The sequence below is a fragment of the Diachasmimorpha longicaudata genome, chromosome 5 (assembly GCF_034640455.1).
Source record: "Diachasmimorpha longicaudata isolate KC_UGA_2023 chromosome 5, iyDiaLong2, whole genome shotgun sequence".
Classification (NCBI taxonomy): Eukaryota; Metazoa; Arthropoda; class Insecta; order Hymenoptera; family Braconidae; genus Diachasmimorpha; species Diachasmimorpha longicaudata.
The window spans coordinates 5,448,093-5,464,496 of NC_087229.1; the positions used below are offsets into that span (position 1 = coordinate 5,448,093).

Below are 16,404 nucleotides of genomic sequence, written 5' to 3' on the forward strand. Positions count from 1 at the left end.
GCTTTTCGCAATTTCTCTGCTTTTTGGCCTCTTACAGCCAAAAACCTCCCAGCTCGTTAGCCATCTCCGTGGTAATGCCTTACCGACAAGCACGTTCACCACTCTATAAGCGCTAGCAATCACTCCTATACTCTTTCTGACCGCCCCGTCACCTCAACCGACCATCTGCTGCCATCTTCACTGGCTCAACCGTAGCTCCCATAGCACTCAGTGCCGCTCAGTGATGGCGTGGTGTCTTTGTTGCCGACCTAGCGAATCTTCAAAAAGATCTTTTCATGGGGCACCAGAGGAATCCCGCACCTTCACCGGCATTTGAGTGTTTACATCGGGAGAAGAAAAAACTTATAAACAGTGCGCGTAAAGTTGCCGAGGGTCGAGCGATAATCTCAACCATGGCTCCACGTACAGTAAAAAAAATGTTATTTAATTCAAACCTATTTAACATCGACGGTATCCCCATGAAATTTTACCTTGAAGGGTACGATGAATACCAGTCCCATCAGATTTCTAAGATTATCGAGGTGAATTTTACAGTTTTCTTTCATTTATACTGCACATAGCCTAATCAACCATAATTTTTGTAACCCGCCATGTTCATCTTATCAGGCTCATGGTGGAAAATTCTCGTTACCCGATACTGACACCATTGTTTTCTCGGAACCTGGACATTACGCACATACCGATCGCCGCAGATTTCACCTGAAGTGCCTGCGAGACAGTATCGTACAGAACAAACTGCAAGATATCAATAAATATGCGTGAGTAACTCTTCTAATCATTATCCTGAAAAGTCACTCAAGCAATTAACGAGTGCTTATTCACGGTGAAGTCTGATGTTCTTGTGAATTGTACATTCATTTCACAAAAAACGACTCGAGGGAATTCTTTACAACAGAAATGAATATCAGAAGAAAGTGATGAACAAAAAAAATCACACTTCTGAAATTAATTACAATTAATAATTGGGTGAAATCCCGTTCAAATTGGGAGGGCTACACTGACGATCAACTCTGTCACAATTAGTGTATTAATCACTATTATGTGTTACTGATTAACTCATGGGACCAATCTTGATCATACGAAAATTCGAAAGCAAGTGGCTGTACGAAATTCCCTTCTATTCACAATAAATAGTATTTTCGTAGCTAAGAAAAAATAAATTTTTTGGTGGATGTATCAGGCACACCTTGTACATATTTGTGTGACAGAATTGCCAAACGCGATTCATTAATCGTTAATGAATAATTCCGTCTTGTGTGGCATTGTCATATTGATGTTCTTCGTTATAAAACGGTAATAAGAAAAACTTTAAGGAATATTGTTTTCTATGAGAATATTTGAGCGTAGTATACAAAAACTACTCGACAGATATTTATGGCACGCGGGGGGGGGGGAGGGCTGTTGTAGAAAAAGACTCTTTTGTAATGGATTCTAGTCCGAACCCGAGAACGGTCTAAAGCGAAACATGCGTTAAAATTTGAAGATAGGATGTGTCCTTTAGACCCATAAACTTCGTCGTAGGCTCCTTAGCAAAAAGTTTCCGCATTACAGTTGAGTCTTGGACAGCCCTCGTTTAGGAGAGTTCTCTACTGTTCCTGGAAATTCATTTAGTCACGTGCACCTAGATTCCACCAGCTTTTTTTTGCCTCCCCTTTTTTTGTGGGGAGAAACTACCTCATCGGTCTTGACATTTGCGAACCAAAAGGAATTGACTGACGATCGGTGAACATCCTCAGGATAAGAAGAACTTCCAATATATGTTCATGATTAGAGCCGACCACCACACAGAAACACATTATACCAACGGAGGGGTGAAGAGAAATTCCTTGATAATCTCTTTAACAATAAAAAATCGTTGAACCTTTGACGCAGAAGGTATTCCTTATTTGAAATTCAAACAGATTATAGATTGGGACAATTTTCTATTAAGAGATTACGAACAGAGAAGTGATTGAAGATTAAACGTTTATTTTTTAATGATTCGGAACAAAATGCCGTTAATGACATCCGCTCAGACCGTTCGTTAACGTGCCAGATCAGCTCGATAGTGCGTTACTCCATGAGCAAGAGTTCCAAGGCATTCTTCTAGTGGAAAATAAAATATATATCTTTACGGATGACGTAAACCTGAGTGACACCTATTTAAGTCTAACTATGGGATGAATTATAAAATAGAATACCCAAACAATTTTAATATTTCAATTAATGATAACAGTATCACATAAAAAAAAGGAAACTGTAACATAAGAATAAAAAAAAATCTTTTGGACAACGAATTACAAATTCGTTAATTATACTCATTAATCCGGTTGATAAAGAATGCAATTTGCGATGGTAATCTAATATGGGAGTCGTTGAGTGCTCTCTAAGTTAATTAAACCTGGCAGCCAATCAATGATATCACTGATTTCTCCTTCATCTCATTGATCGAGCTCGATGATCGTAACGTTAGACCCTCCATCCTAGCTTTCATATTTCTTGTATCAGCTTTGCAATCGTGAATTATCCATTTGCTATACCCATTCAGACTACCATGGAGAATAACTCAGGCTCCAAAAGCCAGTGCCCGGTCAGTCACCCCCAAAATATCTAAATCAGAGATTGATGAAAAGCCATCGCAGGAGACGCTGATTCCTCCACCATCTACGCGAAAACTGCGAAGTTGTTCACTCCGTGAACCCTACGTTCTAATTCAAGACTGTATCACTACTCACGGAGCTATCTTCAAACAATCAAAACTCAACAATTCAAGTACAACTGAATCACAGACCAGCAGAAATTGCACCGAGAGAGAACAATCGAGTGTGATATCAAGTTCCCAGAGTAACCTAACTCCTTCGTTTGTCCAGTCGAAAACTGCTGACAAACCATCTCCCATTGCTATTAAACCCAGAAATGTCGCCGTTAAACGTCTAACGAACTTTCGCTCTTGTGGCCTTTTTCCCCGTCCAAAACCCGCCCTAGAAAATGGTGAAGTTGGAACAAGAAATGAGAAACGAACGGGAAAGAATCAACGATCATCTCCACCGAGATCCCCAAGAGGACAATCTCCGGGCGTTGAAATAATCACAGAAGTTCAGAAACAGTCGCCGGTTGTCAAAGAAATAATTGTGATAAGCGATTCAGAGGATCTAAGCAATGGGAATGCAGAAAAAAACGGTCCGAAGCCTTCGAAGACAGACCTGCAATCTCCGGAGCCGTCTATCGACGTGAAAAGTTTGACAAACTTTGATGGACCAAATTCGTATGCTGTGTGGTCCAGGGCTGGCCCACCAGGACCCCCCAATCTCAGTGACTCCGATGGTGGAGGTGGTACGAATGAATCAAAAGTGATGAACGTCAACGATATCAAGGAGGAGGAAGACTGCACAAAACGAAGGACTAGGGATCACTTAGGGCGATTTCAATATTATGAATGGTACACCTCGGATTCAGATGAAGCAAGTTCAAACAAATCCAGGGGTAAGAAGATGAAGAAGGGGAGAAAGAGCTCTTACGAATGTGATCGAAGTTACAGGACCAACAAGTGAGTGAATCAGATAATTTCTCAATGTACCTGTAATTTTTATCTAAAATCATCGTTCCTTTCCCCTGCAATGATTCTGTTCCTTTATCCAGACGTAAAACTCATCGATACACATATGAGGATAACAAGAAGATGATTCAGTATTTGATTGAAAATGGATTGGTTACTAAAGCCCGTCAACTGCACACTTGGATCAAATTTTCAATTAAAAAGGTAAATTTTAAAAAATCATTACTTAAAGTTGCTCCAATTGTTATACTATATTTTTAACGTGAACAGATTCTACCAAATCCAGTGAGAACACCTGCGTCTCTGAAAAGACATTTTGAAAATGCCTTGCTCTTCGATTTCGAGAAATATACCGATGATTCTAATGCTATAGAGCAATTCACCAAACTCAGGGCCAAATCAACTTAGTTATTTCAATGAAGAGACAAACACAAGGGAAAAAAAGAGATTAAGTAATCAGAATGTTGCGTTATTATTTCGTACAGAGTATATTTTTGTGTCATAGAAGTTTTTTTTTATTATTCCGAGGAAGTATTAAAGATACAAAGGAATTTAAGCCGAAGATTGTCACAAAAGGAATCTGTGAATTCATCCTTGAATAGCAATTTTGTATACAGCAGTTGAGAATGTATGCCAATGCTATTCACCAATTTTTATTATTTTTATATAGAAGTATCATTTACAACTCCAAAGCAAGTTTCCACCAATTAATTTATGTTTCAACTGATTATTATGGTGATGACACTTATAAACATAGAAAAATGTATCACATGTAATTTTATTTTTTTACTGTATACGCGAAACACAGTATTCCAAACTTTAATGACAATAAACAAAACTCTCATAGTGCATTTATTTTACTTTAATCACTAGTGACTTTCATTAATTATAGATTATTCGCGAACGATTTTTTATGGGAATTAGATGGTAAAAGAACATACAAATATTATTTTTTAAATACTGTGGCGATCATATTTTATGTTCCATCCTGTGGATGTTTATCATTAGCATGATAAACCGATCGTTATTCTTTACTCTTCTCCTTAAGATTTTTTTCACATTCATTACGTCTACGTATGCAGTACAGAGAAATAAATAATAGCGTCAGAAAGACTATGACGAATGCCGCGCCGATAATCCATGTTGAGCTTTCGAACATATTTACAATAATCAAGTAATTTAAATTTACCATTCGAAGTGATTCAATTTGGTCTCTTGATTGTGACCCACTCGCCAAAGGCATGAGAACTGCAATCTTCAAGGATCAATGGATTGTTGGAGATATCACGGCTCCCTAGGGAGCACAAGATTGCCACATCTCCACATCTGACTTATCGGATGATATTTTCAGACATGTTGACGGGCTTAAGTCATGACCGAATTCGCAAGTGAACCTCTGTGATTGCTTGATATGTCCAATAGTTCTAAATTCAAGGTCTGGACAAAGCCTAGTTGCTTCCGTCTACACATCTCCGAGTCTGTTGTGCACTACGTTGAAACGTCTCAAACTTAGAAGGGTGAAAATAGTATTGGCATCCAACATACCCATTTTGGTGTGGACCCAAATACTCGTCGGGTTATGTCCATTAAATCAATAACGTAATTTATACTCCAATATGCTACGACAGTCTAATTTTTTCGTATACATTGAATAACAGAATTGACCAATTAGTCTAGCAAAGTGGCCAATAATAATAAATTTCATCCTTCGAGTCGTCAAAAATTATTCCCGACAAAAATTAAATGAGTTTTTAAATGAATTGCTAATATTTATAAATCAGCAGAATATACCCTACTTTGATTAAACACTTAGTCCATTTATAAAATTAGCTCCGAAGTGGTATAATTGAATCAGAGTATGGCAGGCTTCAATGATAATGAACAAAATGTTAATAGTACACTTACTTTATTTTTAATCACTAGACACTTTCCAATAATTATGCATTATTCATGGAAGATTTTATGGCGAGTATGTGATAAAAGAAGATACAAACATCATTTGTAAAACACTATTGCAGTCACAGTTCACGCTTCATCCGGTGCATTTTTATCATTAAGTAGTTCAGTGTTAGCGTGATTAATAGACAATTGTTCTTTCTTATTCTTCTTAAGATTTTTTTGACGCTTATTACGTCTATGTATGCAGTAGAGAGAAATAAATAATACCGTGAGAAACACTGCGACACATGACGCTACGATGATCCATGTTGAACGAGCCTTTGCTGTTTCCTCATGGGTCTTCAAAACATATTTACAACTGTCAAATAATTTAACTGTGTCATTTGACGTGATTTGATTAGCAGAATAAGTACATTTCTTAGGGTCAGTCGAACATTTAAGTTTGTCTGGGTACAATTTTATGTTTCTCATAGTGATCCACTCGTTGAAGGCATGACAACTGCAATCATCTAGGATCAGTGGATTGTTGGAGATGTCCAGGCTCTCCAGGGAGCAGAAGATTGCAACGTCTTCTGGTTTCAGTTGCCTGATGGCGTTTCTAGACACGTTCAGGTACTTGAGCCGTGGCACAATACCCAGATGGGGTAGTGAACTCAAGTGGTTCCCTGATACATCCAATAACTCTAAATTCGAATTCTCAGCAAGACTAGTTGGTCGTATCGACTCATCGGAGAGTCTGTTGTCCCCTAGGTATAAACGTTTTAAGCTTGGAAGGGTGAAAATACTATTCGGAAATTCGCGAACACCATTTGTGTTGAGGTTTATGACTTGTATGTTAGTGAGACGTGAAAAGGCATCATCCTCAATGGCTACGATAAAGTTGTCCATGAGATAGAGAAAGGTCAGGCTGGTGTAGGCGGAAAGGGTCTGGTTTTTTAGGTCTCGTAGTCGATTCACCGAAAAATCCAATATCTGGAAGAAAAGGAAAAATTTATTAAATTCTCTGTGCTTTTCTCATTCGTCTTTTGTTCGTTTCAATGAACGTTGAGAATTTTATGAATATCTCGGGAATGAGGAAGAGGGGTTGTAGAAGTTGGAAAGATGAGGTCAAGACATTCCTGATGGAAAATGCGGGCAATGAACTCTTATTCTCCAGGGAAATTGCTGATATATCAACTTTTTGTAGTTTGCAAGGGATAGTTGATTTTTACTTTCCAATGAGAGGATTGTGCCTCGTCAAATATGTCAGAACATATTCACTGAATTGCACCAACTAGTCACATAAATATTCAGAACAAGTATTTGGAAGAAATTGAATTGATCAGATGATTCAAGAGTGAAATATTACACCCAAAAATTCAATCCATTGAATAGCGGATGAATAAATCAGTAGAAACCTCACATTTTGCCCGAAAGCTGCGCCGCTAATCTAATTTTGGAATATTATGGAGTATTACTCCATGAGAAATGCATTGCAGGTAACTCACGAATCCGTAATTTTCCACACTTTCTACTAATGTAGTGCTGGCAAATGAATCTCTTGTGGTTTTCGAGATAATTGGATTCTTCCATGAGTCTCATTTTTCACGTGATTTCCCCTGATTTAAATTCATAGCAGAACTCCGAAGTCTTCTCCAAGGGACCATGGAAGTGGGTTGGCTGGGATAATTGAAAGACGGAGAAAATTTCAACGGTAAACATTCAAAATGAGGCTGTCTTCTTGTTAGTTATAAACTCCCCCAGCATCACGATTTTTCTGTTTGTTCATAAAAATTTGTTTCCATCCTTTTCAGAAATTAATGTAGATAGAAATGAGTTGTGCATCCATAAGCATTGCCCATGAATTTTATATGAAATCTCACGAGGAATGTTTTAACATCTATTCAACAACTTCAAAGTCATACCTCAACGTCTGTCCGTAGACTCCTGGGAATTTCATTGAGACTCAATTCCGCGCATTTCGCCTGCAGCATCCCTGATATTTTGCTGTACTGACATCGCCGGGGTTTTGGATCACGATCTGATAATAAAAGGCCACCTGTCTGGTATCCAAGTGCTAGAAGTTCGCCAGGTACCGTTAGCGACAGGCTCATCCATACCAGGAGAAATTCAACCACCACGTGGGCATTCATTACTGCTGCATCTGAAATTTCACGAGAAATTTTTCATTTCCCTTGTGCAATAAGATATGAAGTAAGAAGAAGAAGAAGAAAAGCGAGAAGAATAAAAGGAAAATAGAGGAGGACAGTTAAAAATGAGAATAATGGACAAAAAAATGAGATGAGTGGCACTTGGCGGGGTTGAGCTTTGATGGGAGAACCTTGAGGCACTCTCGTCTCATGCGCTTCAAAAATAGGACTTATCGTTTAAACTCACCCACCCAGTACTCGGAAAGTCAACTGACCTCATATTTTTTTTCTCACCGCGATTTATTCATAGTTTACACGTACTTTCGGCTGATTTATTGACTTCATTTTTGAATTTCTTATCAACATTAGTTGAGCTCGAATACTTTGCATATTTATTCTCCAGAAAAATACATTTTTACTTTTCTAGAGGAACCTCAGAATTTTTTAGTCTCATTTCACATTTCATAATAATTTGACTATTTCAATTTTGCATCGTTGCATTATCGTTTTAGAAATCTTCGGAAATCGCAAGGATTTTCTATAAATAATTTACTCAGGAGTGCGATTGAGACATTGATGCCATTGTGAAATGTTATTTGGGTACCTACATCATGACATCTCGAATATTGAAACCATTCAAATTACCAAGTTATCTCGCCGGAATGAACAGTAATGTAAATGACAAGTATTCTTCTAAAAATAACTATTTTATTCTTTAGAATTTAAGAGTGATGAATTTTTATAGATGAGAAAAAGGGGAGAGGTATGCATAGGTTTGAAACTTTCTTTCCGCTAAATTTTCTTCTTCGTCAACCTCTAAAATTCAAATTATGTCATCAATTTCCGTCAGAAGAGACTAGCAGTCTTGATTGGCGGAAAAAATTATGGAAAAAATAGTGATCGTAATTGATAAAGTTTATAGAACTGGTTTGCGTTCGAGAGGCAATATAAACGATATTAGTCAATAATTTTTTCCCCTGAATCAACTGTGAATAAATATCGATTATATGCTGGATGAACTTTCAAGTCTCAACTTCTCCATGAAGACCTCGCCGCAAGTTCAGTATTTGTTTAGGCTAAGGGAGGTTCCATTGGCAAGTTGTCAACTGCTCCCTAGACTTCATAACACAGTATCAACGGGGCCCATCATGGCTCCACTGAGTACTTTATTGTTCTTGAACTTTTTTCCGTCAATTCGTCTCCGGTTCCGATCATCGAGTTCAATAGAAATTTTTTCAAGAATTGTGCACTGATATTTTTTTCGCCTTCAAATGTCTTCAACTAAATATTACATTTATACAAGTACTATATTATTTGGACAATGTCAAATGAGATCTTGATCTTAACATGAATTACTTCCCCCCACGTTTGGTTGCGAGGATAGTCCCAATGCTTAATTCAAAATTACAATTGAATTTTCATCAAACTGATGGATGGAACTCAGGTCTATTTTTTCCTCGAACATTAGAAGATGCTTCACTCGCACCTGCACTTGAATTTCCTATAAAATGTGTTCTTGCTCTAGTACACCTACAACTTGCTCATTTTTTATTACTCTTAAAAATTAAAAAATGACAAATTTAATAGTCCCTGCTTAATTAATCATACTCCGCTATTAAAAAATCTCACGCAAAATCGCAATTCCCAGACGAGTTATCAATATAAAACTTCAAGCAAAATTAACTTTCCCAGTTTCACATAAGAAACGAAGAGCCGGGGTTCATTAATTCGGTCAAAGCAGCCGCGGCCAATTTTTCAAAATCACCAGTAAAGTTTGTTTTTTCTATTCGTCAACCGCCGCAAAAAAAAAACCAATTTCCCTCCAACGTGAGGAGCTTGATTTGTGAAGTGGAAGAAAAAAAATGTAAACATCCTCGAAACTCCAATCCCCACGATTTATCGTGATGACCTACAAAATCTTGTAGAATCTCTCATCGACCGAGTTGAACGATTTTCCTCCCACCCCTCGGCATAATCTTTTAATCGCTAACACCCCCTTCCCTGTTCCACATTAAAAGGCCCACCTCTTCACCCTCTAACGATTTTTCGTATTCCTCCTCTCTCATTTTTTTTAATAACACTCGTGGGCGTAACCACACACGCAAGGGAGCTTCTGAATGGTGGACGATTGGAGAATGCTAAAATGCGCTATTTTCGGAGATACCACCGAGACCGCGAAACCACTTAATTTATTTAAGCATTTCTCACCCGATTTTTACCCTTAAACCTGTGACATTTCAGTACCAAGAGAACAATATGGAAACGAGGCGAAGAAATTCATCTTCGTATTTTTAATCGTTTAAAAAAGAACAGAACGTTACATTAAATCTAAATTATTAATTTTCCATAATCAAATGACGATTGGTGGATTGTTTGACAAAATTCTGTACAAAACTATATTTTCTATTTAATGCAAGCGAACCTGTAGTTGGAAAACACCTTAGTCTTATCAGGATAAGGTGATCCCACGATAAGATACACGTCCAATCCATCGATAAGACGCCAGGAAGAATTAAAACAGATAAAGTGAGCCGAAAAAAGTCACAACTTTGAGTTGGAATTTCGTGTTGAAATGAGGGGTTGCCCCGAAAGTGAGCTGAGCTCTATCGCAACTAAGAAATTGGGGTCGATCGTTACGCCAATGGAGCCACGAAAATTTCCGGTCTCTAGAAGAGAAAAGGTCTATTTTCCTTCATTAAGTCGCGAGAAACCCAATTAAAGGATTTTTTTTCCCATCTTCCTGTGAGTTCGTTCAACTCCCTTCGTAACTTAAAAACTAGTGTTCATCATCGATTGAAAATTTCATAAGAATTCTTATCACCCAGCCAACAATCACCCAAAGATACAAACGAATATTTCACTTAATGACAGAACAAATTAACAAGTGAAATACATGACTAATGAAAACGTTGGAAATTCAAATTTGTGTGTGAAATGCTGACATGAAGAGAAACGTCTGACGGCTGCGTTTCTCACTCCGAAAAGCGTCGGAAATAAACGTGGTAACGTTCAAATATTATTACAACCAGGATTTATAGAGTCCACACGTCTATCCAGTACAACTCGAAGAGTTCGGTGGTTGACGTAGCGTGTAAACCATGCTGTTGATCCCCCAGTTGAAACAATGCACCCGTTTGATTAATATCAACACATGTATGATTCATTTTCCCCCCTCACCCCCACTGCACACCTGTCTGTACCAAGTGGCTGATGAAAGTGACGAAAAACAACGAAAAAAAATCAATAATTTTGGGGTGTTGGTGGTACGAGACAAGCCCCTGGCACATTTTCCGTTTTTTATTCTATTGACTTAATAAAGGGATAGAGTTTCTTCCCCCCTGACAGCAGGGGGATGAACTTGTTCGTTTTTGTTATTTCTTCCGTACCATTTGACTCGGTGAATAAAGGTAAAAAGATCAGACATAAAACCTGATCGTAAATAACTGAAATGAAGTCGAGAAAACGCAATGTAAATGTACAACGTCAAGAGAAAAAACGGCTGCTAGTAGTTTAGAAATATAGACAATATCTTTTGGACAAGAATGAAATTTCAAGTACTTGGGAAAATTGAGGGGAACCAGATTAGATTAGACCAAAATATTTCAAATCAAACCCCGACAGAGATAATCATGGAGACAAAACTCCCCAAAAACAGAGGAAATATTGAAGGAAAACATTCAAACTCATTGGAATAATTGAACATAATTATGAATAGAATTTTAAATAAATTAAAAATTGTAAATCACAGGGTTGCTAGAATTCTCATAATTATCATTAATTTCTATGAACCTTTCGTTGCCATATTAATGCTAGAATAGCGGTTATCAAATTATGCTTTCCTTTGTACATTTCCTCGGGTTCCGTGACAATAGCCTTTCCGTAGTTCTTTTATTTTGTTCCCTAGTTGTAAACAAATTCGCGCACCTGAAAAGAAATGCTTTGTGCACTCGAAACATGGTGCAGCGACTTCATGCTTCGCAGAGTTTCCTTTATTTTTATTTATTTTATTATTTCCTCATTGTTGTATCCCTCCTTTACCCTATCTGATCGAATATAATCGTTCGAAAACGGTTGACATGTTACAAAAAGAAACCACAGAAGCAATACTAGTCTATTCAACAATTTTCATTCTCAGACGACCATAAAAATTGATATTTCATAAGAAAAACAAACCGAGTATTGAATTTTAAACTTTATAAAGAATTCAAAATATCCAATCACTCACTGTCAATAATAATAATTACGGAGATGGCAGAAAGAATTGGCTCTGGGTGATATGGAATTTCTCAATTCGTGTGGTTGTCAGCCAGAGCCTGAAATTCGCCCTCTAATTCTGATTTTCTTTTTCGAAAGATATTCCTCTCAGCAGTTAATGAAAAGCATACTATCCATCCACTCGATCCACTGTGTGTTCTCATTCTCAAATACCGCGAATGTCTGTTTGACTTTGGCCGATGTAAACCAAAACAGACATGAGAATGGCCAGAGTTTATTAAAATCTTCTACTTAATCTCTATCAAGGATATTTTTAATTCCCCGTGTGGATCAAAAAGTCAATGACGACTCGATAAACTCACAGTGTCATTCAAGTAAATACACTTTTCGATGGAAAAATCATTCTGGACAGGATGAATACGCTGGAGCACGTCTATTACGTCACTAATGTGTATACAACGCTAAAATTACTCATAAGTCATGAGTGGTCTCACGTCGTGTTAAATAGGCAATCACATCGCAGGTATGTTAGTTATAAACTTTGAAATTGTGACGTTGGCTTGCAGTTTATTGAGATGCGGGTTTTGTTTGGGCTTTTACCGGGGGGACCACGTGGGCTGACGCTGATCTTTATCAACTCGTGATAAACAGGAAAATAATTGGACAGGGTCAACCCGCACCTTTGCAACTCGCAATCTAATCTGGATTCAATCAACTGAATTATGAAATGTCCGTTCCAGAATTAATACCGGAAAAATCAAAATATTGTGAATGAGATTTCGGGGGTACCATAAATACATAATCAATGTGCAGTGCTATAGGGAAAATTCATATTTACCTTATCAAAACTCGTGAAAATGTGAAAAAGGTCCATTCAAAAAATATGAGAAAATGTATCCAACCACTGATTGCTCCCTCGAGGATGGCATCCCATTGTTCAAATATAATCTCCCCTCTCACATGACCCGGCGTAAAATCCAACACTCATTCAACAGTCTAAGGATCACAGAAATACAGCGACGAAGAACTTTCACAATTGAAGTGACGATAAAGCGAGAGATAAATATTAAAAAATAATAACAGCCAATGTTGATCGTAAAAGAGCGAAGTATACGATGCGGCGTCTGACTAAGTACTGGTGAGACCGTAGTAGAGAGAACTCTATTCTTGCGAGACGTGAAACTGGGGGGAACGGTGACGTGCAGCGGTCTACCTCTGTTGCCTTTGAATTTCGTATATCCCCGGGTTGTTCTCTCTCCCTCTGTCTTATTACGAGGTACAACCCCCCTCGAATGGCGCAGCATGGTCACGAACCCATAAGAGGGGTTGTGCATTGTAAAAAAAAGAGGGGGAGAGGACCCTACAGTGAATCCACCTGGGTTTCCCCCCCTTGCTGCTCACCGCTGCTTTGTTGCAGGACTTCTCCGTCTCATCTGTCCTCGAGGATCTTCCAGGGTAAAAAAAGAAAAATGACGCCGCCGAAAATTCCGGAATTGAGGATACAACGCAGTGTTCTAAGGGGATCTAGGTACTATATTTTCGGTACTTCCGGTGCCTAAATGGCACGTTATACCCCAAGGACGTCAAAGTATTTTCCTGAAAAACGTGACTTTGTAATCGCACAAATCAGAAATAGTTTTGTCACTGTGGTGTATATGATATTTTACGACTGGAGGGTCGAAAACGGCGATTTAACTGAGCGAGAATAAAATGGGAGTTTCCGCCTCGGGGAATAAACATCCCTTTTGCGTACACTATGATAAAACAAGTAATTCGGTACTCGTTAGAAAAGCAACTTTCGCTCAAGTAATTTTCAAACAGCGTAACTACTGGAGAATTGTTGGTTCAAATGACATTCTCTTGACAAAACTAATTTCTTCTGTTAGTGTAATTGCTGCGGATTTGGGGTGTGTGCAGGCGGGCCTTGGGGGGTTGTTTAACTGGGTCGTGGGTAAGGTGATGTATAATGATGCTCTGATGACGCATTGGCCTTAGAACGTTACTCGCAACTATGATTCAAAGAGAATAGCTTCTTTGGTATGATTACCGCGAGGAGCGGATAGTGCACGTGTCTAATTTATCGGATTACTTTTTCATTATCTTCAGCTACTGCTGCTACTCCATTTTCATATTCTCCGAAAGCAGTGGAGCTTAAAGTATCGTGTGGTAACCCCGATGACCTTTTCAGCGATATTTTCCTTCATATTCAGTTGTATCGGGTAACTGATATATAGAGTAGAGTGAAAGGAAATATCGAGAATTTTTTTTTCATATTTATGGAGAAAAGTTGATTGTTCGGGGGAGAGGTTTGAACAGTGTCATTGTAATTACGTTTCTGTTGGTCCTTTCGATATTTGTGGGTGAAGGATTGGGGTATAATTGGGGATGGAAGGATCAATATGTTTTTTTGTTATCCGTGTCGCTTCAGTGCGGAAGAGGAAACGAGGCCATTCCGCGGATATTATTGAATATATGTTTTATTTATAAATTCCTCATGATCGTTTCTCTTTTCCGCTGTTTCCGGTATTTCGATGGGAAATCTTGAGATTGAATCGGTGATAATTGCGTGAAGTTGGAGAGCGATTCGTTTTGCTCAATGGAGAATTCTAAAATTATATTGTGTTTTACAATTATTGATTTTCTGCGATGAAATTATTTTGTAGAATTACATAGAATAGAACGAAATATCCTTTTATAGGGGATGAAAAATACTGCTTTATTGATTGTTCGCGTGGGTGACTTTAGCAGCATGAAACGTTTGTTTTTAACACGCAAGTTCGATATATGGATTCGAGATCAGTGCGATATGAGCATAACGTGACTTTCTAGAGTAACTCAGGATGGTTTAATGTGGTTTGAATAGAGCTCAGTTGAATCATATGTGCAATGTACATGGGAACTGCGAATTTCAAATACCCAGAAGTTTATTAAGTACCATTGACTGATCATTTTTACCGGAATACTGACTTTAGTGAGTGGAAGAAATGGCTAGAGTATTTGGGTCAGCTCCTTCACAGAAGCGGAATTTAGTTATTGCAAAAGCTTAACAATATTGCTCAAGTTCTTTCAGATTTTTTTCAACATTTTAATGATTCTTCTAGTTTAGGAGTGTCACTAGAAAGCTGTTTTTTATGAGTACTGTCCCCACATTTTTTAAAGATAATTTTTATTGTCTTCTCGGGCTATTAAAAAATATATAACCACCTATACTACAGTTAAGGAAATTATAAATAAGGAAATGCGGGTTATGAGTCTCCCTGACGTTGATTTTTATATGTTATGAGAAAACAGTGTTTATTATTTTCTTGAAAACGTACTAATGCAGAAAAAAATTTTTTTTTCATTAATTGAGAATTGAAAGGATTGAGTGGATTGTGTAAAAAAAATATTTTACAGACACCATCTTCCGTATTATTTGTCCCCAATGGGAAAATGAGAAGGATTCACTTTTGGATGATATTGTCTTTTGGTATGTCCCAAAGTTTCGGATATACCTGGGCCCTCAGCCTGACAAGCGTCGGCAATCCCTCACTGGTGAGAAAAGTGAAGGATCTTTCCAGCGATTAGTGCACCATAAGAAATACCTCGAAACTCACATACACCACTACAAAACGGTGACAAGTGGGGTGACGTGTGAGGAGGCAAGGGGTTGAATTTGTTGTAAAGAAATTGCTATCACTTGAAAGTTGAGTTCAAAGGATATTTTGAACATTGTTTTTTGTACTCTAATGAGAGGCTAGCTTCTGCAATGGACCACAGAGGCCAATTAGCTCGTCGCTGCTCACCCGCTTGTTAAACAAATTTTTCAATGGTGTTTTCCTTTTAACGAGCGCAAACATAATAAGCAGCAAGGAGAATTGAATAGAATCGTCGACGGGACGAAAAAGAGTATCTGTCCAATAATTACCGGAGGATTCAGGATGTCCCGGTACTGGTACAGCTATCCAACTTTTGGCGCCAAAAATTGCCAAAGTATTTAGAGAGCCTCAAGGCCACGTTACTATTTCATCTTTTAGATGCATCACCAATTCATGATCTCTTGTGAACGGAAAACAAAGCGGGAAAAATAAATAGTGGAGAGGTCTGGAAAATTGCTCAACAAATTGCCCTAGAAACCATCGTCCGGAAGACTACTATCGCTCCTGTCTTATCTCAACTCCCGTAAATCCAGCCATACTACGGTATTCATAGTCGTTTTTCATTCTAAAAAAGATCGTCTTAGGCATGCCTCCATCCTCATTCATCCCACAACGATAGACAGTGATAACGAATGCGTAAGCCGATCTCACAAAGAATAAAAAAAAAATAGTAATCCGTGAGTGCCAGTCTAAGTATTTCTATTTTCTAATCATGAAATCTCCCGGCGATTGCCACTCATAATACCTTGAACGCACTCCAGGAAAAAAAACGCAAATAAAAAGTAGAGAAAAAATGCTCGACGTAGCGCATAATGTCGGTGTACTCTGCTAGACGGCTGCACTTTACTCATGAGTAAAGGCCGCGATGATGTTACCTCCTTTCAACTTATTCGTATCACGTGTGTTACCGGGAAGGTAATCGTCCATGAATGTGATATAATTACGCGTCGTTCAGATTACTTTTTATTTGTCGTGGGTTGCAAGGAGT

At 38.1% G+C, this 16,404-nt stretch overlaps 2 protein-coding genes across 2 annotated transcripts; one reads left to right on the forward strand and one right to left on the reverse strand.

Annotated features, from left to right (window-relative positions):
* The first annotated feature begins 237 nt into the window (after positions 1–237).
* Positions 238–4,386, forward strand: LOC135162946 (uncharacterized). Its single transcript, XM_064121935.1, has 5 exons — positions 238–521; positions 607–758; positions 2,528–3,526; positions 3,619–3,739; positions 3,806–4,386. Exons 1-5 carry the CDS (start codon positions 276–278, stop codon positions 3,941–3,943), a joined length of 1,656 nt encoding a protein of 551 aa, XP_063978005.1. The 5' UTR covers positions 238–275; the 3' UTR covers positions 3,944–4,386.
* Positions 4,387–5,424: 1,038 nt separating this feature from the next.
* Positions 5,425–12,924, reverse strand: LOC135162964 (leucine-rich repeat-containing protein 19). The gene is made up of 3 exons (XM_064121972.1): positions 12,617–12,924; positions 7,339–7,577; positions 5,425–6,406 (listed from the first exon to the last, which is right to left on the reverse strand). Exons 2-3 carry the CDS (start codon positions 7,564–7,566, stop codon positions 5,561–5,563), a joined length of 1,074 nt encoding a protein of 357 aa, XP_063978042.1. The 5' UTR covers positions 7,567–7,577; positions 12,617–12,924; the 3' UTR covers positions 5,425–5,560.
* Positions 12,925–16,404: the final 3,480 nt, after the last annotated feature.